Source organism: Mobula birostris, chromosome 19, assembly GCF_030028105.1.
Source record: "Mobula birostris isolate sMobBir1 chromosome 19, sMobBir1.hap1, whole genome shotgun sequence".
NCBI lineage: Eukaryota > Metazoa > Chordata > Chondrichthyes > Myliobatiformes > Myliobatidae > Mobula > Mobula birostris.
In genome coordinates, this window is record NC_092388.1 from 53,760,070 (window position 1) to 53,783,972 (window position 23,903).

Below are 23,903 nucleotides of genomic sequence, written 5' to 3' on the forward strand. Positions count from 1 at the left end.
ATCCCTTGCCCATCCTCTGGGTCCCCCCCCCCCGTCTTTCTTCCCGGACCTCCTGTCCCATGATCCTCTCGTATCCCTTTTGCCAATCACCTGTCCAGCTCTTGGCTCCATCCCTCCCCCTCCTGTCTTCTCCTATCATTTGGGATCTCCCCTCCCCCTCCAACTTTCAAATCTCTTACTCACTCTTCCTTCAGTTAGTCCTGACGAAGGGTCTCGGCCTGAAACGTCGACTGCACCTCTTCCAAGAGATGCTGCCTGGCCTGCTGCGTTCACTAGCAACTTTTATGTGTATTGCTTGAATTTCCAGCATCTGCAGAATTCCTGTTGTTTGCTATTGTTCCAATCTTCACTTCTCCCGGCCCCCACCTTCCACCAACTCCCCAGTTGTCATGGACATAACTTTATACTGAGCAGGTGAGAAGGGCTCTGGGGAAACTCAGATGTGGCAAAGCATTGGGACCAGATGTGTGAACTCCAAGGTCCTGAAGGAGTGTACTGAGCAGCTGTGTGGAGTTCTCCAGCACATTTTCAATCTGAGCCTCAGCCTGGAAAGGGTCCAAACTGTGTGGGAAACATCGTGTGGTCCCAGTACCCAAGGGCCAACCAAAAGACTTGAATGACTACCGTGCAGTGGCCTTGACCTCACACATTGTGAAGACCCTAGAGAGGCTGGTCCTAGCTCACCTACGACCCTTGGTTAGATCAGCCCTCGATCCCCTGCAGTTTGCCTACCGGTAGCACATTAGAGTCGACAATGCTGTCATCTACTTGCTGAACAGAGCCTACTCACTTTTGGATAAGCAGGGGAGGACTGTGAGGTCATCTTTCTTAACTTCTCAAGTGCCTTCAATACCATACAGCCCTCATTGCTGAGGAAAAGCTCCACTCAATGCAGGTTGGCACTTTCGTTGTATCCTGGATAATGGACTACCTGACTGGTAGACCACAGTTTGTGTCAGGCATGGCTATTAGCAGCACTGGGGCCTCATGGGGGACTGTATTGGCTCCCTTCCCATTTACCCTGTATACACTGGATTTTAGATACAACACTAAGTCATGTCATCTGCAAAAATTCTCTGATGATTCAGCAATAGTTGGGTGTATAAAGGGAGGACAGGAGGACAAATACAGGGACTTTGTCAGATGGTTCAAGTTGAATCACCTACAGCTCAACATCAGCAAGACAAAGGAGATGGTGGTGGACTTCAGGAAGACTAAGCCTGCACTGCTCCCTGTTACCATTACTGGTGAGGACGTGGATGACCTACTATTACTTGGGGGTGCACCTGGATGACAGACTTGTGTGGAGCACCAACACAGAGGCTGTGTACAAGAAGGGTCAGAGTCACCTCTACTTCCTGAGGAGACTGAGGTCTTTTGGAGTTTTCAGGCATCTCCTTCACATGTTCTACCAGTCTGTTGTCACCAGTACAATCTTCTGTGCGGTGGTGTGCTGGGGCAATGGCAACAACACAGGTGATGCCAACAGGCTCAATAAACTGATTGGAAAGTCTGGCTCTGTTATAGGAGTTAAACCAGACACACTGGAGGCTGTGAGAACAAAGCACCCGACAGAAAATCCTGGCAATCCTGGACAGTATTTCTCACTCTCTGCATGCCACCTTGGCTGAACAGTTTCAGTAATAGACTGAGACAACTGTGCTGCTCCAAAGAGCGCAATGTGAGGTCATTCTTATCCTGGTCCATTAGGCTCCGTAATGAATCACCCTACAGCCAGGGAAGTGATGACCCCCCCCCCCCGCCCCATTAGACTGTTGAAGGAAACTTTTTTTAAAAATTTATTCTTCTTACTTCTCTTCTAATATTGTATCTGTGAACTTGTAATGCTACTGTGACACTGCAATTTCCTTTGGGATCAGTAAAGTATCTATCTATGTACTTAAGCCCCACAACTGTATAGCTGGATTAGAGAGCACGTCTTATGAGTATAGGTTCAGTGAGCTAGGGCTATTCTGTTTGGAGTGAAGGAGGATGACTTGATAGAAGTGCACAAGATTATAAGAGGCAGAGATCAAGTGGGTAGCCAGAAATGTTTTCCCAGAGCAGAAATGGATGATACAAGGGGGCATAATTTTCAGGTGTTTGGAGGAAAGTATGGGGGGGGGGGGGATGGATGTCAGAGTTAAGTTGTTTTAAACATATGGAGAGTGGTGGGTACATGGAGTGAGCTGCCATGTGTGGTGGTAGAGGAGATACTCTGGTGACATTTAGATAGGCAGCATCTATGGAAAAGAATACATTCGATGTTTTGAGTTGAAACGTTGACTGCACTTTTTTCCCCCCATAGATGCTGCCTGGCCTGCTGAGTTCCTCCAGCATTTTGTGTGTGTTATTTACTAGTTTCACATTTTTTTTCATTCAGAGGTTGGTGCTTGTCATGTAAATACATCTCAAGAATGACATTAGGCTGTCACAATGGAATCCCAAATGATCAGATGCCTTCCACGATCACAGAATGACAGAAGACAGGAGACACTAGTTTAACAGGCCCTTTCAATAGAAGCTATCCCATCTGTGACCTGTTTTTAATCTCCCTACTTGTACATCAGACAGAAGCTAGCAAATGAAGAAGTGTTTACATAAACTCCTGACATTGATTCCTGAAGATGTACATCATTGTAGATCAATAATCCTACATTTGCATGCATCAACAAGAGACAAACAGCACTGATTGAAATCTATCATCTTATAATACAGAATCATCTTAATAATCCCACTCTGCTGGAAAGGAAACTTTGAAAGAGAGGTAGAATCATCATATTCACTGGAACAAAGGCAAGATCGAACACAAATTTCACAAAGTTCTCCTGCTTCTCTCTATGGGTATTTATACAGCTTTTATGGATGTGGTGATAATGAAGACATTCTTTACATTGGTCACATCTGTCTGATTCAATTCGTGCTCTCACATTTGTTCTAAACTCCTGATGGTTTTAACTGTTATAACAATTACAATACAGTAAAAGCTTTCATTCTCAAAACATTCCCAGATATGAATGTTCACCTCATAGTAATGTGCCAGGCCAGGAAACAGCACATTAAACAATATTGTCTAACCAATTGATGATGCTTCTCAAATGTTATGTAATCATTAAAACGATGTCATGTGATTTATAGCACACTAATGTACAAGTGGTACAAGAAGGATGGAGAAGGACTGAAGCCATTGTGAGTCATGTCTGCTGAATTATTTAAAAGATCACATTTTCTCCTTTCCTTGATAATTTTCCCTTTTCCAGTTAAGTGCAACTTCACTGAACTATGTTTCTATGGTATCCTTTGAACTGCATGAAGATGTCAATAATTTTGTGTTTAAATCCCAAAGTATGCATTGAATGAGACCATTCCGACTCAGCTAGGTTAATCCAACACTTGCTTTGCTTTGAGATGAATTAGGACGGTGGATAAACAAAGGATAAAACTGGGTTAAGAAAATTAGCAATAAATCTCCACTGACAGAACAGCAGTTCATATGTTCTCTTATCTATGTATATAAGGGGCTTTGCCATAATTTTTACTTGAGGCATACAAGATGACCTCAGGCATTGACTGAACAAAAATACAACAATGCCCCAAGGATTAATATGCAATTCATTTCACCTTCGAACTTTAAAACCAGTCATTTATACAGGCATTACAAAACATTAAATTGTGTTTACAGCTTTGACCATCTTCCTCCAACAAGAGGGACTATTTATCTTTATTAATCCATCAATCAAAGACCTCTAATAACATTTACAACTTAGTAAATGCTAACTTAACGGAAAATATTTTTAATTATTATAAGACACAGAATATTACTGTGGATTGAATCTGCAGTACATATCAACCTGATGGCCATCATTTGAGCAGTTAGCTATTCACTACAGTCATTTCTGCTACATTTTTGGTAGGAATCAAAAAATAATTAAAAGTTAATTATTTATTTTTTGTGGATATGGATCGAAGATTACATTTGACAACGCAGAGACCATATCACCACAGGTATTGCAACTTAAAGTAACCAGACATATGCTTTCAGCAATGGTTTAACCCTTTCAAAATAAAAACAACCATTTCAATCCACTTCAGCTGTGTGGAAACAACCAAGAGCTCTTGTAATTGAAATAAGACTGCCTGGACCTTTTTGAAATTTGCTGGAAAATTCATTTGATTGTTCACAGAATTCAAAGGTGGATTTGCATGCTGTTATTCCATTTCACACAATCATTAATTAACCTGATATATTAACTGTTATTACTCTCTCTACATATGCTCTCTGACCTGCTACACACTTCATTACTTTAAAGTGTCTTTCAAATTGTACTCCTCTGTTCCAATTCAACAAGCTAATAATATTCAAGAATTGCTTGTAATCTACAGTAATTTTATTTGGATAAACCATAAAGCACAGATTGACTTCTAACAGTTACATACTTGAACAAAGAAAACAAACTCACTTGTCCAGGCTTACAGCAACTCAGTCCTTGAATTTCCAGGTAATTGAAAGTGAGTTCCAACTGTAAAACAAAAGGACCAAGGGAAAAGAAAACAGAAATAAGATTATCATATTACCCATTACACCTAAATACTTGAGGTCATTTACAGATGTAAATTTTAGGGATACAATATAGCCACTGATTTTGAAATGCAAGAGCATTTTATTCATAAGTGCACAAATACAGTGGATTCTGGTTAATTGGCCTTCAAGGAATAGGGGCAGCCATTATTTGGAACAACTCTTAAATAACAAAAACTAATTGAGAAAATAACCCTTCATTTACTTTAGACACTATACTGCTCAATTGGGACAGGAGGCTGTTGCCAAGCATTTTCTAACTAGTGTTAGTTGCATGACATTATGTGGCTGTTCGACACTACACCGTGCTTAGAGCGAACAGTTTTTAAGTAGCTTCAGTTGCATGTGTTTGTGTTCAAGAAGCAGTGATTTTTGTCACTGATAGTTAGGGAGAAGTAAGCAGCAAGACAATTTAGAGCTGTTTTACTCACTGTGGTTTCGAGTATTCAGGCCTGGAGATGCCAGAAACGGCCAGGAATCAAAATGAAACATTTCAGTACTTCAACAAGTTAGAAACTATGAAGAATTTGAAGATACCAACTATCATCTTGAATGTTACAATGAAAATGAAGATTTGGAGGATGTAATTGTCGAAAGCATTGTATAAACGCACCATCTGCCTGCTCTGATTTGATTTAGTCAAAAGAACACTGCAGCAATTAATTCCTCCAACAATAACTATTAGAAATTAATACACAGTTTTATAATTCTTTAATAGAATTGACTGTGTTTTAATTGTTCTGTATATCATTTAAATACACAATTTGTTACTTAGTTAAACAGTAATTTGTTGTTTTATACCTTTTTAATTATTTCACAAAATTTCAGCTATTTGGGGCAGCCATTTCATTGGACCAAAATGTACTGGTTTCAGTGTGTCCCAATTAACTGGAATCCACTGTACTTCTAAAAGATAAGGCTTACATGTCACTGGATAAAACACGAAAAATATCATAGTATAAACAACTTGTGATCCTGCAGGAGAGAAGTATGCACCAGTCTAACTATAAGGGTTTTCAAGAATTGCCTCATTCCAATATTTGAAAAAAAGAGATGCTAAACTCAAAATAGCAGCAGTTCCAAGCATAAATTTTTATGCCAGAATGAAAGGAACCAATCAAATTCTAAGATATGTACCACTAAGTTAAACAGTGAGATAGATACAAGGATTGAATCTAAAAAAAAACATAAATGTCATCATCCACAAGTACCCACCTTCCCCCATGCTATTGTTCACTCCCTAAAACTCTCCTCCTGATCATTCCCAAATTGAATGACCCCACAAAAACAAAAAGGAACCTGCACCTTCTACTACCAAATTCCCCAGGTTTTGAATTTCCTTCCTAAACCTCTATCTTTCTTAAGGATGCCCCTTAAAATCCACTTTGTCCAAGCTTCTGGTTATCCACATCAATAGCCCCTAACATGGCATTAACTTTGATTAATGCCAACCCTTTAAATATCATAGAAACTTGGGTTATTGATGATGATATTGACTAGAGAACTTACAGAATTGATGAATGAAATACTGGTCAGAGCAACTCCATTAACTTCCTAAGTCACCTTCTAAACAGTTCCCCCAAAACTTCTACATACACTTGAGGAAGAAGAGGCCTTTAATTTGGTATTTTACCTGAGCTGCTGAGCATCAGCCTGGCTTCTGCCAAGTCTGCAGAGTTAAGACTTAGAGGTGACTCGCAGCTGACACCTGACCAGGAGATATTTTAAATGTGCAATCCCACATAGGTGTAGATCCTTCTGATCCACCACCTGAGATCCCAGCACGGGCCAAAATTAAGTTTTCCAAATTCAATGGTGCGGAAGATGTAGAATCAAATAGTGAAAGGATAAAGATCATACAAAAAAAGTGCAAGGTCTCAAACAGTACTTGCAAGCAGTTTTAGAATCTCTTTGGCTCAGTCAGGGGTTGGGTATTGAGGTCTGGCAATATAGAAAATTATCCATTTAAAAAGGCCTCTAGTCGAAAAACCTTCATTCAAAAGCATAACCAAATGGAAATCTGGAACAATAACAAAGCATGCCCTTTCAAACTTGCTTATTCATTAGTATGCCACCAACCAGTGTATTAGACAAATATCATTGAACTATAATGTATACTTGAAAAGCCAAATGCAACATTTTAAAACAGAATTGTACACCATGCAAAGCTGATTCTTATTACCAGATGCAATTTTATTGAAATATAGAAACAAAGCACTATATTTCAAAGTAGCCCTTCAGTGCTCTGTTTAAGAGAGGGGGTGTAAGATGGAGTCTAAAATGACTATATGGTTTAAAATAGAAAAAAGAATGTTAAGCAACACACACACAACATGAGATTTCTTTTAATGTGGTATCAAAAGGAATGCTGGAATTATTCCTGCTAAAGGCTTGCCAGAAATCCACCATGCACTTTCTAACCATTGTTCAGAGAGGACAGAGATTTGTTTTAGTGTTTCAATCACATAACAAATATCAACTTGCAAGACTGATAAGTAAACTCAATTCAGGAAATTTTATTTCCTGCACAGGCTAATTACTGGAACTATTTGAACACATGATGCCCACAATTTCATTTTCACCGATAAAGGAAAATCCCTAATGATTTAATATACCTCCTTCAAGTAAAATGTTAACTAAAGCGCTTTGTGTTCGGATTAATGCTGGAAGTTCCAAAATTAAATTAAATATACCTACATTATACATGATGTTCAAAGCACCATGTAATTACATTATAATGAAATTGTTTTATTCTCAAAGGTAATACTTAAGGACTCTCATTCACTGATAACCACGTCGTTTACCTGAATAAAACTTTATTACATTTGTTTTACTACTGCCCTCAATAAGTAAAAGTTGTTAATACAAAACACTACCACACACCAAAGAAATCAGTAATTTGAAAGTTATGACCTGTTATTTTTTATCCCAACCGTGGGTAAAAAGCTCTAAATTTATATCTCAAGGTTACAGAAGATATCAATTCAATTATGAAAGATTATGTTATTTTGGCTGAGCAGTCAGTAACATGAGAGCAAACTCAGGCAATTTTTTTTCCAAACCAGCACAAGATCACATCATATCCAGCCACTGAGAGGCCGAGTAATTTAAAATGAACTCGAATAACAATTTGAGAAAGAAAGCATATTCGGAAGGATAGAGAAAAGCTGTGGAATTCAGCTTTGACTAGGTTATATCAGCTGCAGCACACAGTGGCATACCAAATAGTGACGCTGTACGGCTCCAACAACACAGGATCCTGACCTTGGTGCTATCAGTGTGGAATCTCCTGTACAATTCCCCTGCAAATTATTTCCTCCACATGACTATAAACGTTCAGTTTCATTCTTTTGCCGCTTACCTATCAAGGGGCACTTAACTTATCTATGTGTCTTAGGGATACAGAAGGAAACAAATGCACTCGTAAGAACCTTTCCTGGTCATGAGGAGAACATGTGTAATCTCTACACTGACAGCAGCCAGGCCCCTGGAGCAGTAAGGAACCAACACTTACTGTAATTTCCTTCAGTTAGTCCTGACGAAGGGTCTCGGCCTGAAACGTCCACTGCACCTCTTCCTAGAGATGCTGCCTGGCCTGCTGCGTTCACCAGCAACCTTTATGTGTGTTGCTTGAATTTCCAGCATCTGCAGAATTCCTGTTGTTACTTACTGTAAAGTGCTCAGATTTCTTTTTAATCCCAAAAGATTAAAGATGGATAAATTCAAAGTTCGGAGTCATACAGCATGGAATCAGGCCCTTTCGCCAAAATGTTCCCTATCAACAAATCATAAACACAAGAGATTCTGCAGATGTTGGAGATCCAGAGTAACACACACAAAATGCTGGAGGAACTCAACATGTCAGGCAGCATCTATAATGAATAAATAGTCAATGTTTTGGGCTCAGTCCCTTCTTCAGGTCGACCTCTTGTTCATTTCAACAGATGCTGCTTGACCAACTGAGTTCCTCCAGCATCTTGTGTGCGTTGCAATGCCAATAAAGACACCCATCCATACTCACCCCATTTACCCATGTTTAGAACACAGGATCAACACATTCAGACATTGTATCAAGATGACACTAATTTTGTGAGCTTCAGCAAGCCACTTCTACTTGTATCACATAATGAGAACTTGCTGAACAAATCTGCCTCTAACCTGAGGCACGAGTAAATTGCACCATGAGTCTGCATTGGGGGAAGGTAGGCGATGAGTGATGGGGAGGGAAGGTAGGCAGCAGAAAACTCAATTCATGAAGGTATTTGAAAACTGACTAACCATGCCCATAAAGCTAACTAGCTGTCAAAACACAATCTATTCTGCGGAGTGCATGTGACACTCAAAAACATCAGAAACAAAATAAAATCAATTGGAATATCAAATGTAAACACAAAAAAGCACCAAGTTCAAAAATAACATGAACACCTTTCAAACAGTTTCCTCTTTTGAAATGGAAATCTGACCTCAAGCAAACGGGTTGAGTTGATCGGGAAAGTTATAGCAGTATTTTTCTTTGCTGCAGGACCTGGGTCCGAAAACAAGGAACTAGCCGATGTTTGGTTGATTTAAGAAATCACTTTTGTGAACTTTAGTTCTGAATGCTATTTGTTTGCTTTTTGTTCTTTGCATGATTTGTTTTTCCTTTTTGCACACTGGGTGTTTGACGGTCTTTTTAAATGGGTTCTATTGGGTTTCTTTTTTTTTGTGGCTGCCTGTAAGAGAACGATGCTCAAGATTGTATATACAGTGCCGATAAAAAGTATCCCCCCCCCCCACCCCTTGGAAGTTGTCATATTTTATTGTTTTACAACACAGAATCACGGTGGATTTAATTTGGCTTTTTTGACACTGACCAACAGGAAGAGACTCTTTCGTGTCAAAGTGAAAACAGACCCCTACAAAGTGATCTAAATTAATTACAAATATAAAACAAAAAATAATTGATTGTGTAAGTATTTACCCCCCCCCCCCTTAATATGACACATCAAATCATCACTGGTGCAGCCAACAGCTTTTAGAAGTCACATAATTAGTTAAATGGAGATGTGTTATTGGAGACCTGTGTGCAGCCAAGGGGTTTCAATTGACTGTAGTAAAAATAATCCTGTATCTGGAAGGCTCAACTGCTGATGAGTCAGCCATCCGGCAAAAACTACACCATGAAGACAAAAGAACACTTCAAGCAACTCTACGAAAAGCACAAGTCAGGAGATGGATACAAGAAAATTTCCAAGTCCCTTGGAGTACAGCTCGTCAATCATCAAGAAATGGAAAGAATATGGCACAGCTGTAAATCTGCCTAGAGCAGGCCATCCTCAAAAACTAAGTGACCACGCAAGAAGAGGGCTAATCAGGGAGGCCACCAAGAGACCTACGACAACTCTGAAGGAGTTACAAGCTTCAGTGGCAGAGATGGGAGAGACTGCACATACAACTGTTGCCCAGGTGCTTCACCAGTCACAGCTTTATGGGAGAGTACCACAAAGAAAGCCACTGTTGGAAAAAAAAACTCACATGAAATCTCAGCTAGTTTGCCAGAAGGCACGTGGGAGACTCTGAAGTCTGCTGGAAGAAGGATCTATAGTCTGATGAAACCAAAATTGAGTTTTTTGACGATCAGACTAAATGCTATCTTAGGTGTAAACCAAACACCGCACACGATCAAAAACACACCACCCCTAACATGAAGCGTGGTGGTGACTGCATCATGCTGTGTGGATGCTTCACTGTAGCAGGCCCTGGAAGGCTTGTGAGGATAGAGGGTAAAATAAATGCAGCAAAATATAGGGAAATCCTGGAGGAAAACCTGATGCAGTCTGCAAGAGAGCTGGGGCTTGGGAGAAGTTTTGTTTTCCAGCAAGAAAATAACCCCAAGCACAAAGCCAAAGCTATACAGGAATGGCTTAAAAACAACAAAGTGTGTGTCCCGGAGTGACCCAGACAGAGGTCAGACCTCAATCCAATTGAGAATTTGTGGCTGGACTTGAAAAGGGCTGTTCACTCATGATCCCCATTCAATCTGATATAACTTGAGCAGTTTTGTAAAAAAGAATGGGGAAAAAATTGCTGTGTCCAGATGTGCATAGCTGATAGAGACCTATCCACACAGACTCAAGGCTGTAATTGCTGCCAAAAGTGCATCTACTAAATACTGACTTGAAAGGGGTGAATACTTACACAATCAATTATTTTGTGTTTTATGATTATAATTAATTTAGATCACTTTGTAGAGATCTGTTTTCACTTTGATACGAAAGAGTCTTTTTCTGTTGATCACTGTCAAAAAAGCCAAATTAATTCCACTGTGATTCAATGCTGTAAAATAATAAAACATGAAAACTTCCGGGGGGGGGGGGCGGGATTGGATGCATACTTGTATGAGGCACTATATGTATATATACTTTGATAATAAATAAATGTACTTTGAACTTGGAACTTTAGATTGCATAATGTCCCACTATCATTTAACCATGTTGGCCCAGTAATCATGCACATGCTGCGTTATCACAGGAAATGGAGACATCTATATTGAACTATATCGGCATTTCCACACAATCTGGCTTTAATTTGTTTCCAGCGTGTAATAAAAGACTGGGTGCATCCCTAATGAATACTGTAGAACAATTACCTAGGAATATATTCAAATATTTTACAAACAATTATGAAACCAAAATAATTTGCCTCGATTTTGCTCTGAGCAGCATCTGGACAGCAGCAGTCTGCATTACATTCATGCAGGCCCTCCACTGATACTGACTTTCCACAAGATTTTACTTTGGAATTCCAAGAGGATTTTTAAGCTTTATTGACGCCGCCCTTTCATCAGGAATGTCTGACCTTTATAAACACATTTAAATCCTCAGCCAGCTGATGAATAGTGGTCAGTAAAGTGTTCAGTTAAAAGATCAGTTGATTGGGAAAATATGCACAGCAGTGAAAAAGAGAAATGCACACAAATGAAAAATACATTTTAATCTTAACTTTTTTAATAACTAAAATTTACAGGAATAAGATATGATTGTTATGTAAGACCCAACTTTTACCGAGGAAAGAACCAACTCTCCTCCCCGCTCTGATCCCAGCCGTAATCACTGCAGTGCCCTTACCATTCATTCCAACCTTCCCCTCTCTGAGGTAGAACGTTCTGTCCTCAGCAAGGGCCTTAACTTTGTCCCCCTTCACATGCACCTCAGTGAGTTCTGCACACATCTTCTGTTGCCATCTCTGAGTTCAATTCTTTGGCAAGAATTCCCCACCCTGCATCGATGACCACTTCTCCCATCTCCAACCCTCCGCCTCTACTTGGACATTCCACACTGGTTCTCTGTCTGCTCTGGATCTTTTCACCTCTAATCTACCAGCTCGACTTCAGCACTCCTCTTTCCCTCTCAAACTTTACCCCCTCTAAATGCACTGCCCCCCACTTTCTCCACACTAACCTTACCATCAAACCCGCTGACAAAAGGGGGTGTGTGATTGTAGTGTGGCAGACTGACACCTACCTTGCTGAGGCCAGGTAGCAACTCTCAGTCACCCACTCTTAATTAGCCCTTGAAAAGGACCTCAGCCCAAACCATCAGAAATTGTCTCCAACACCATCACTAACCTCATCAACTCTGGAGGACTCCCATCCACTTCCACCAAACTCCTAGTTCCCTTACCCCACACCTCCTACTCAAGATCTACAAACCTGACTGTGTGGGTACACGTATTGTCTCGCCTGCTCCTTCCCCACTGAACTCATGTCAGCATACTTCGATTCCATTCTATTCCCTTGTGTCAGCCAATTCCTAGCGACATCCGCAACACTTCACGTGCTCTCAATCTGCTCAACAGCTTTCAATTCCCTGGCCCTAAGTGCCTCATTTACACCATGGATGCCCAGACCCACACTTCTATTTCCCATCACAAAGGCCTTCAAGCTCTCTGCTTCTTTCTCAATAAAGGACCCAACCAGTTCCCTTCCATCACCACCACCCTCCTCCATCTGGCAGAACTGGTTCTCACCCTCAACAATTTCTTCTTCAGCTCCTCGCACTTTCTCCAGGCTCCTCATGGGCCCCAGCTATACTTGCCTCTTCGCAGGCTATGTAAAGCAGTCCGTGTTCCAAACCTTCCCTGGTAAGCTTCCAAACTCTTCCTGTGTTACACTGATGGTTGCATTGGTGCTGTTTCATGCATCCATGCTGAGCTCATCAATTTCACTATCTTTGTCTCCAACTTCCACTCTGCACTTAAATTCATTTGCTCCATCTCTGACACCTCCCTCCCCTTTCTTGATCTCTGTTTCCATCTACAGAGACAAACTGTCAAACATCCTCTCGAAACCTACTGATGGAGACATGGTTATCTTGACTAATATAAAAGGCATCTGTTAGTCTTGCGAGACCATGGATCTGCGCCTGGAAAGTCTTCACTCTCCAGGGCGCAGGCCTGGGCAAGGTTGTATGGAAGACAGGCAGTTGCCCATGCTGCAAGTCTCCCCTCTCCACGACACTGATGTTGTCCAAGGGAAGGGCATTAGGACCCATACAGATTGGCACTGGTGTCGTGGCAGAGCACTGTGTGATTAAGTGCCTTGCTCAAAGACACAACACATTGCCTCGGCTGGGGCTCAAACTCACGACCTTCAGATCGCTAGCCATATGCCTTAACCACTTGGCCACGTGCCCACACTTATCTTGACTATGCCTCCTATATTCTTCTCTCCTGTCAAAATGCTATTCCCCCTTCTTGATTCCTTCATCTCCACCGCATCTGTTCCCAGGATGAGGCTTTCCTTTCAAGGACATCAGAGATGATCTTCAAACAATGGGGTTTCCTTTCCTTCACCACTGACGCCGCCCTCACCCGCATCTCTTCCATTTCCCGGACATCTGCACTCACCCCATCTCCCCGCCACCTTAACAGGGATGGAGTTCCTCTTGTCGATACCCACAACCCCATGAGCCTTCACATCCAACACATAATTCCCCGCAACTTCTGCCATCTTCAACAGGATTCTACCACCAAACACATCTTTACCTCCCCATCACTCTCTGATGAGATCGCTCCCTCCTGTTGTCCATTTGTCCCTCCCCACTCATGATGCCCCTGACACATATCCCTGCAAGTGACAGAAGTGCTACGTCTGTCCATTCACCTCCTCTCATATCTCCCTTTAGGGTCCTATACAGTACATCCAGGTGAGGCACCACTTCACCCGTGAACCTGTTGGGGTTGTCTCTTGTACCAGTGGTCCCAGGCAGCCTCCTCTACATCAGTGGAACCTGACGTAAATTGGGGAAATGCATTGTCCAGCACCCCCACTCCATCCGCCAAACACAGAATTTCCTGGTCGGCAACCATTTTAATTCCTATCCCCATTCCTGCTCCAACATGTCGGTCCATAGCCTCCTCTTTTGCCATGATGAGGCCACTCTCAGGATGGGACAACAACACCTCATATTCCGTCTAGTAACCTCTAACCTGATGGCATGGCCGTTGATTTTGCCTTCTGGTAATTTTTCCCTCCGCCTTCCCTCTTCTTCTATTCCCCACTCTGGCTTCTCACCACTTTTCCTCACTTGCCTGGCACCTCTCCCTAGTGCCCCTCCTCCTTCCCCTTCTCCCATGCCCTCATATTAAATTCCTTCTTCTCCAGCCATTTACCTTTACCACCCACCTGGCTCCATCTATCACTTTCTAGTTAAGTCCTCCTTCTCCACCACCCCTCCCCCAACTTTTTATTCTGTGGTCTTCTCCCTCCCTTTCCAGTCCTGAAGAAGGGTCTCAGCCTGAAACACTGACTGTTCATCCACTTCCATAGATGCTGCCTGACCTGCTGAGTTCCTCCTGCATTTGGCGCGTGTTGCCCTGGATTTCCAGCATCTATAGAATCTCTTATTACGGTTTGTAATTATTTAGCTGCTTATGCAAATTGGAAAGAAAAGCAAGTAACATTTCATGAGCGTGATTTTGTCCCATAAAATGTGCCAAATCTTGCAAGACAAAGAACACTTAAAGTAAATCATGACTGGTTTACAATCAAATTATTGATTTCCCTTTAGTGGTAAGGCAAATCTGAACATATTCTGGTATGTACACGACATCCTCATATGTGGGGGATGAGTCAGCAAAGTGCCAGCATTGCAGAGATTCCAGATGAATAGGACACCTACTAAGTGCAATCACTTGAAGTTGCTGTCCATATTTGTATATATTTCTACACCAACAGAATCAACAAACTCATTCGTAAGGCCAGTGATGTTGTGGGGATGGAACTGGATTCTCTGACGGTGGTGTCTGAAAAGAGGATGCTGTCCAAGTTGCATGCCATCTTGGACAATGTCTCCCATCCACTACATAATGTACTGGGTGGGCACAGGAGTACATTCAGCCAGAGACTCATTCCACTGAGATGCAGCACAGAGCGTCATAGGAAGTCATTCCTGCCTGTAGCCATCAAACTTTACAACTCCTCCCTTGGAGGGTCAGACACCCTGAGCCAATAGGCTGGTCCTGGACTTATTTCATAATTTACTGGCATAATTTACATATCACTATTCAACTATTTATGGTTCTATTACTATTTATTAGCAACTGTAACGAAAACCAATTTCCCCCGGGATTAATAAAGTATGACTCTGACTATTAATAATGGTAAGTGTTCCTACTATCACCTTAAATCCTATCACTAATTCTGAACAAATCATTCTTTTTGCATGGAAGAAAAATTATACTGAATTAAATCAATTTCCTTATGTTGCATTTAAAAGTAATTTTACTACACTGCATATCATATCCTGCAGTTTTAATCCAAGTGATTTATTTATTTATTGAGATACAGTGCAGAACAGGCCCTTCCCCCACTTCGAGCTGCACCGCCCAGCAATCCCTCAATTTAATTCTAGCCTAATCACGCGCCAACAGCGCAAGCATTGAGGCAAGGATCCTCCAGGCCCAGCTACACTGGACTGGCCACATAATCCACATGGGTGAAACAAGAATTCCCACGCAGCTGCTCTACGGTGAGCTTGAGCATGGCAGTTGCAATCAGGGTCACCCCAAACAAAGATACAAAGACAATCCGAAATCGTACATCAAATGGGCAGACCTCCAACCTCGACAACTTGAGGAGTCCTAGGGCTGCGTGGCACAACCTGACCAGACAAGCTGCATCTGACTTTGAGGATGACCGAAATCAGCGCCTTGCAGCAGCACGAGACCGATGTCACAAAGCTGTGTATGCACCTGTTCTAACAACCCCTATTCCATGTCCAACCTGCAACCGCATGTGTGCTTCGGCCTTCGGTCTCCAAAGCCACATGCGTATCCACAATGTTTAGTCTTCCTCAGACCCCGAGGGACAACCACCAATCACAGGACAATTTAGAACGAGCTATTAACCTACCAACTGGGATGTGTTTGGACTGTGGGAAGAAACCAGAGCACCCGGAGGAAACCCACTTGGTCACCGGGAGAACGTACAAATTCCTTACAGGCAGCGACGGGAATTGAACTGGGGTCATCTGTGTTGTAAAACGTTGTACAATTAGGTTACTGCTATATAAATTAACATGGAGCCTTCACCTTCCCTGGCTAAATATTGGTCCTATTTTCAGCACATCCAACACCATTATAGAGCAAAGATTTGCTACCATTTTCATGCTGATGAGAAATAGAAAGGGTACCAAAGAATTTTTAATACATTTTTTCTCTATAAAGTGAGTTGACACACACAAAAAAATTAAAATAAGTCACGACTGGATGCCAAAACTTGTTAAAATCATAGGCTGCTGATTCTAAAATATCTTTTAACCATCTGAATGTATTTTCAGAGCAACAGATCAAAATAATTTTAGGTTTTTGCAATTCAACAGGTTAGTAGAAAGATTTTAAACTTCTGTTGCAAAGATATCAAATTTACTTTCTCCTCTGTCACTTAATCTGAAAATGACATCCCACACAATCTAACAGAACAGTGACACCTTTCTGGGAGCGATGACTCGAAAGCAGCGAAAGTGAAGAAGGGAAAAAAGACTCTCTACTCTGACAGTGAAGGGCAGGTAGAATTTGAGTTGAACCGAATTAATTCCTGAAACAACATCAACTATAATTAGGAAAGGCAAAAGCAGGCTGAAACAATGAGCCTACCAGGATAATCCTGTTTGTGGATCTTGGGCAAGACATAGAAGTGGGAAGAGCATGGTTGGGGCACTGCAAGGTTGGAGACTGTGGAGGGGAGGTGTCCTTATAAACTGGATCTGTGGCAGTGTAGAAGATGATGGCCTGATGGTCATTGGTGGGATCATGGTCTAGGGGTTGGCAAGCTATGGTTATGGTCCAGGTACTTTTCCTTAGTGGTTCCTTTCCATTTGCAGTTCCACTGCAGTTCCTTCAAGATTAGCCAAATCTGAAGTTGTTTTCTTCCTCTCTCCAACACCAGTTCAGTGAGACTCTGTCACACAGTGCTCCCCCTCTGTGCTTTCCAGTGTCTGGTGTCACAATTACAATCAGCTGGTCAATGTGTGCTCACGTTTATGACTGCTGGAGACAGTGTGTTCTCCTGTAGGAAGGATACGCGGTGCAGGAGGACGGACAATGGAAAAGCATCATCGGAGCAGGGGAGAGAGAACGGCTCTGCATTGGGTTATCTGCATTATTCTGTGATACAGTGACTGGTGAGGGAATGTTTCATTCAACAATAGTGCACTGTTCATCCAATGACATAATAGAAACATTGTCATCCAGTTTGAAACCTGCTCATACAAACCAACCAGCAGCACAAACCTCAAACTATCACAAACATGTTACCTGCTGAACCAGAGGTGCCAACACTGTGACATCACCATCAGGAATGCCTACCACGCCATCCCACACCTGCACTTTGGCAAGTCTGGTCACCTTGCTGTTCTCCCACACCCAGCATACAAGGAGAGACTGAGGATTGCAGCACCATTGGTGAGGACTGTGTAGCTATCATCAAGGGAGGCGGAAGAGTGCTTTGAATCAGTGGACTGGACTATATTCAGGGATTTATCTTCAGACCTGAATAATTAAGGCAAGTCATCACGACTTCATCAAGACCTGTGCAGATCAGTGTGTGACTTTGTGAATATGCTGGACATACCCAAGTCAGAAGCCGTGAATGATCCAGGAGTTTTGCAGTCGGATGAGGGCTAGATCTGTGGTGTTCAAGGCTGATGATCCAGAATTCCTCAAGAAATCCAGGTACCACCAACAGAAGGCATCATGAGAGTGACAAGGCAATTCCATGTGAAGTTAGAGACACAATGCACAATAGCTATGGCAATGTTTACATGCCATTACCTCCTACCAAGAGAAATCTAACAGCATAAATAGCTGAGGTCCTTCGCTCCCTGATAAGCTCAATGCCTTTTATGCATGCTATAAAATGGAGAGTAAAACAACAGCTGTCCGAATCCCTAATGTGTCTGGCAACTCTGTGATATCTGTTTCAGAGGCTGATGCAAGAACATCCTTTAAAAGGGTGAACACTTGCAAGGTGTCAGGCCCCAATGGTGTACCTGGCAAGGTACTGAAAAATCTGTCCTAACCAACTATCTGGGAGTGTTCAAAGAAATCTTCAAACTCTCACTGCTGCAGTCAGAGGTTCCCAGCTGCATCAAAAAGGCATCAATCAAGATGATCGGGGTGAACTACCACCCAGTCATGCTCACATCCACTGTGATGAAGTGCCTTGAGGGATTGGTCATGGCTTGCATTCACTCTTGCCTGAGCAAGGACCTGGACTCAAACAGAAGAAGATTGGCAGATGCTGGAAATCCAAGCAACGCACACAAAATGCTGGAGGAATTCAGCAGGCCAGGCATCATCAATGAAAAAGAGTACAGTCAAGGTTTCGGGCAGAGTCCTCATCAGGACCCACTGCAATTTGCCAACCACAACAGATACGTTCTCACTGGTTCTCCACTTGGCCTTGAAACACCTGGACAACAGCAATACTTATTCTGTTCATTAATGAGAGTTTCACATTCAACACCAGCAATCCCTAGGTACTAATCAACAAGCTTCAAGACCTAGGCCTCTGTACCTCCTTCTGCAACTGGATCCTTGACTTTCTCATCAGAGACCATAGAGAGTACAGATCAGTAATATCTGGTGCTCCTCACTGACAATCACCAGAGGCTCACCTCAGGGATGTGTGCTTAGCCCACTGCTCTACTGTTTCTACAGTCATGACCATATGGCTAGGCACAACTCAAACACCACCTATAAATCCTCTGATGACATCATCGCTCTTGGCAGACTCTAAGATGGTGTCGAGGTGTACAGGATTGAGATACTTTTGCTGGTTGAATAATGTCACAACAATAAACTTGCACTCAACTTCAGAAAGGCCAAGAAATTCACTGTGGACTTCAGGAAGAGGAAGTTTGGAGAACACAGACCATGCCTTATTGAGGGGTCGGCAGTGGAAAGGGCAAGAAGCTTCAGCTTCCTGGCCATCAACATCTGATGAGAATTTATTCTGCACCCAACACATTGATGCAATCATGATGGCAGCAAGCCGGAAGCTGTACTTCATTGGGAATCTGAGGAGATTTGGCCAAGTTTCTGCAGATGTACCATTCTGACTGGTTACATCACAGTCTCTTCTCAAGGTGCACATGTTTTAGCAATGTTTTGGCAACAGCTTCTTCCCCTCCGCCATCAGCTTTCTAAACAGTGCAGGAGCCCATGAACACTGTCACATTATTCCATTCTTGCACTATTTATATATTTCTGATTGTAACTTAAAGAAACTTTTAGTGTCTTACCCGCTACTGCTGCAGCATAAACAACAACTTTCACGACATATGTCTGTGAGAGTAAGCCTGACTCAGTTCACATGGAATTGCTGGTTTTGAAAATGCAACAGTAAAGCTTTTACACTTGACATCAGTTGGCAAGACCAAGACTTACATTAAGATTCATATTTTTATTTAGTTTGAGGAAAGAAAGCTCTGAACGTCGTTGGCCAGGATGGACTCTGGGCTGAAAGGAAAGTTTTCATGCCGTTAAGTCTCTGACTCTATAACCCAATATTTGTACAAGTGTCATGCTCGTTCAAGTGTCCAGTTTTACACAATTTCTGACACCTACTTTGTAAATCAATTTTATGGAGTAAATGGATCAAAAAGTGTCATCGTAGATAGAAACTGTGGGGGGGGGGTAATGGGGTGTCCAGGGAGGGGCAGCACCTCTGGTGAAGGGGCTTGTCATGTCCATTCTGGGGCAGCTCACTTACCTTTGGTTCCCACTGGACACTCAGCTCTCACCAGTAGCTCCAAGAAGCTGTTTGCATGCAACAGTGGCCACATCCCGGTACACCACTTTGACAGGCAACCTAAACCCAGTGAGTGCAGACGATGGCTCATACCTCTGTGAGACAGGAACATGCCCTTCTTAGCATGTGAGGTCAGATCCGGCAGACTGGGCGGAGGAGATCTAAAGTGAGGTCCAACAGCTCGGAAGGTGGGACTGCAATGCTCAGTGCATTCATTTGCATTGAAGGAGATGACAAGGCACAGAAACATCATGGTCATCCACTGCAACCAAGGAAGACCCCAGTTTGTGACACTTGTTCTTACTACTGAACCCAGGCTTCTGAGGTTGAGAGAGTGGAACTGCCGCTGTGCAAAGGCTTTTACACTTTAAAAACGCCCACATAGGTTTCCTGTAATGGTCAGACAGGATGGGCAACTACCAGACAGAAACAGTGCAGTGGTACAGGTGGTGTGCCAGAAACTCAATCCTGACCTTGGGTGCTGTCTGTGTGAAGTTTTCAAGCTTACCCTCTAAATGCTCAGGTTTCTATTGAGTGGTCTGGTTTCTTCCCAGATCCTTAAGATGAACAGGTTGGTAGGCTAAGAGCTGCTATAAGTTGCACCTAGCGTGTGCAGATGAGTAATAGAATCTGAGTGTGTGGGGAAGGAGACAAAGTAGGGAAAATAAAGGAAAACTAACATAGGATTAGTGTAAATGTGTGTTTGGTGGCTGGTGCAGACGCACGGTAGCATAGTGGTCAGCACAACGTTTTACAGTACCAGCGACTCAGGTTCTAGTCCCACCGCTGCATGTAAGGAGTTTATACATTTTCCCTATGACCACGTGGGTTTCCTCTAGGTGACCCAGTTTGCTCCCACAGTCCAAAGTCGTACTTGTTGATAAATTAATTGTGCATTGTAGATTGCCCCGTGGTAAGGCTAGGGTTAAATCAGGGTACAAATAAGAGAAAATCTGCAGATGCTGGAAATCCAAGCAACACACACAAAATGCTGGAGGAACTCAGCAGGCCAGGTAGCATCTATGGAAAAAAGTACAGTTGACGTTTCGGGCCGAGACCCTTCAGAACGACTGCTACAGTTGACGTTTCAGGCCGAGACCAGTCCTGCTGAAGGCCTGTATGGGCTTCAGTTGCCTCAGCGGTGAACTGGCTCCACAGCTGTGGACTAACTTTCGGGGACTCTGCCATTTATGTTCCATGTGTTATTTATTTACTTTTTATTATTATTAGCACAAGCTGTCCTCTCGCACATTAGATATGTGGTGGTTTTAGTTGCATGCATTTTTTTCATTAATTCTACTCTGTTTCTTTGTTACGTGAGTGCCTGTAAGAAGATGAATCTCAGAAGTTATACACAGTAAACATATTTTGATGACAAATTTGAACGGTGAACTTTAAGTAACTAGTGGCCAGCCAGGCCAACATTAGTGGCAGTCAAGTCACTGGAGATGGTTTTGAAAAGTCGCACAAGTTAATATGTAGAGAGACATCAGTGAATCAAGATCAGCTGACATGGATTATCCCTGGAAGCGTTGCATCTGACTTGATTGAATTTTTCTCAGAGCAGTATCAAAGGGTTGACGATGATGGCATGTTTGATGCAGATAACACAGATTTTATCACATTGTCTACATTGATCAAAAGAATAAAACCCCGTAGGCTAGGGGAGAACGGTAAATGGACTAAAATTTGTCTCAGTGGGAGAAAACAAGTGAAATTGTTCCTGAATTCCTTAGAAGCTTCAGCAGAGTATTTCATTCTCCTTTACACTTATGTACCGGAAATGACATTAAATAATCCTGAATATTGAAAACTCAGTACAAGGCCCTAGATAGGCAGCACATTGGGACTTAAAACAGGATACAAAGAAGAGGTCTTACCATGACCTGTACAGTTTCTAAACTTCTTTCAACCAAACTCCTTACAAAGGCCCAAATTCTCTTCATAAACTGTTTTCCTTCTTCCAAATTTTCTTATCATAACATCCCCACACCCTCACAAGGACCCTTTCCTATGTTCATGCTTTTTTCCAAACTCATGAGGACCTCATTTCCAATGTTTTTTAAAAAACTTACGTGGACCTCATTTCCTATGCTTGTTTTAAACTCATGAGGACCCCATTTCCTACGGTTTTTGTTCAATTCCTGGGGCCCTATTTCTCATGCTCCCTTTAAAATCACTTGGTTCACTGGAATATGTATTACACTGTTGTACAAAATCTTGAAAAAAAGTGAATGAAATGCTGGTGCATCAATAACATCATCTAATATTCCAGGAGATCTGCCAGTCCTGCACCAACGTTAAAGGGTGCTGGATTATCGGAGCTTCATTTACCACCTCCTTAGGCACTTATTTAATTGATTTTTATTTCTTTGCAGAAATTACGTTTTCCTCTCAGCTCATTTCACCAGCTTTATCCACCAGCAACAAAGAGGCTGCATACTGAGAGGAGGGAGAATGGCTGGCAGAATGGTGTGAGTCTGAATGTGGACAAGGGATAAGTGTGGGCGTTAGGAAGGTATGGGCTCACCACTCCTCCCTGCACAGGGTGCCCCGTGGAGAAAGTTAGCAGCTGCAAGTTTCTGGGGGTGCACATAACAGACGATCTCACCTGGTCCCGCAACACCTCTTTGGTTAAGAAAGCCCAGCAGCATCTCCACTTCTGCAGCAGATTGAGCCAAGTGAGTTGCACACACCCCTCTGCCCCCTCCCCCATTCTAACCAACCATTTCAGAAGCACCTTCCAGAGCCCTGAACAGCTGCATTACTGTCTGGTACGGGAATTAATAATTATTTATAGAGCACTTTTCATACAAACAATGTAGTTCAAAGTGCTTTACAATGGGATAAAGTTCAAACATGAAATAAAAGATAAACAGGTGTTAGTCAAAAGCAAGGTTAAATAAATGGCACTTATCCCTGCAAGTGGCAGATGTCTTACACCTGCCCATTCACCTCCTACCTCACTACCATTCAGGGCCCCAAACAGTCCTTCCAGGTGAGGGAACACTTCACCTGCAAATCTGTTGGGGTCAATGACTGTATCCGGAACTCCCGATAAGGGCCCTTCTACATTAGTGAGATCCCACATAGATTGGGGGACCATTTTGTCAAGCATCTTCACTCCATCTGCAAAAAGCAAGATTGCCCGCTGGCCAACCATCTTAATTTCCGTCCCTATTCCCATTCTGACATGTCGATCTATAGCCCCCTATTCTGCTATGATGAGGCCACCCTCAGGTAGAGGAGCAAGACCTCATATTCCATTGCGGTAGCCTCCAATTTGATGACATGAACATCAATTCCAATATCAGGTTCACTTTCAACCTTCCCCTTCCCTCTTCTTCAATTCCCACTCTGGCCTCCTCTTACCTTTTCACCTCAGTGGCTTATCATCTCCTCCTTTGTTTTCTCTCAAGGTCCACTTTCCTCTCCTATAAGATTCTTCCTTCTCCAGCCCTTTACCATTTCCACCTATTGCCTCCCAGCTTCTTACTTCATCCCTCTCCCGCAACCACCTTCTAACTGGTACCCCTTCCCCTCCGACCCACCTTCTTATTCAAGCTTCTTTCCCCTTTCCTTTCCAGTCCTGATGAAGGGTCCCAGCCCAAAACGTCAACTGTTTATTCGCCTACATAGAGGCTGCCCGTCCGGCTGAGTCCCTCCAGCATCTTGTGTGTTGCTCTGGCTTTCACCCATCTGCTGAATCCCTTGTGTTAAATAAATAGGTTTTCAGCTGGCATTTAAAAGTGTCAGCTGGGTCTCCATCTCATAGTTTTAGGCATTGAGTTCCACAGTTTAGGAACAGTGTTCAAAAAAGCTGACCTGCCAATCATCTTTTGAGGAAGATTGTTTAAGTCTAAGACAGCAGTGGAAGAAGACTTCAGAGCTCGAGCAGGATTATAAAATTAAAACAATTCTGTGATGTACTCTGGTCCCAGACCATTAAAGGTTTTAGACACAAGTATGAGAACTTGAAAATCAATTCTAAATGATACTGGAAGGTTCATACAGGAGTCTGTGCTCCCTCAT

The 23,903-nt window shown here is 42.5% G+C and overlaps 1 protein-coding gene across 4 annotated transcripts in view; it reads right to left on the reverse strand.

Moving 5' to 3' along the window:
- Window positions 1-23,903, reverse strand: part of LOC140212608 (F-actin-uncapping protein LRRC16A-like) — a 345,618-nt gene that overhangs the window by 233,502 nt on the left and 88,213 nt on the right. For all 4 annotated transcript variants that reach the window (XM_072283616.1, XM_072283615.1, XM_072283613.1 and 1 more), the window contains one exon: window positions 4,461-4,520. In XM_072283616.1, the coding sequence (XP_072139717.1) occupies window positions 4,461-4,520 (60 nt within the window). The remainder of the gene's footprint in view (window positions 1-4,460; window positions 4,521-23,903) is intronic.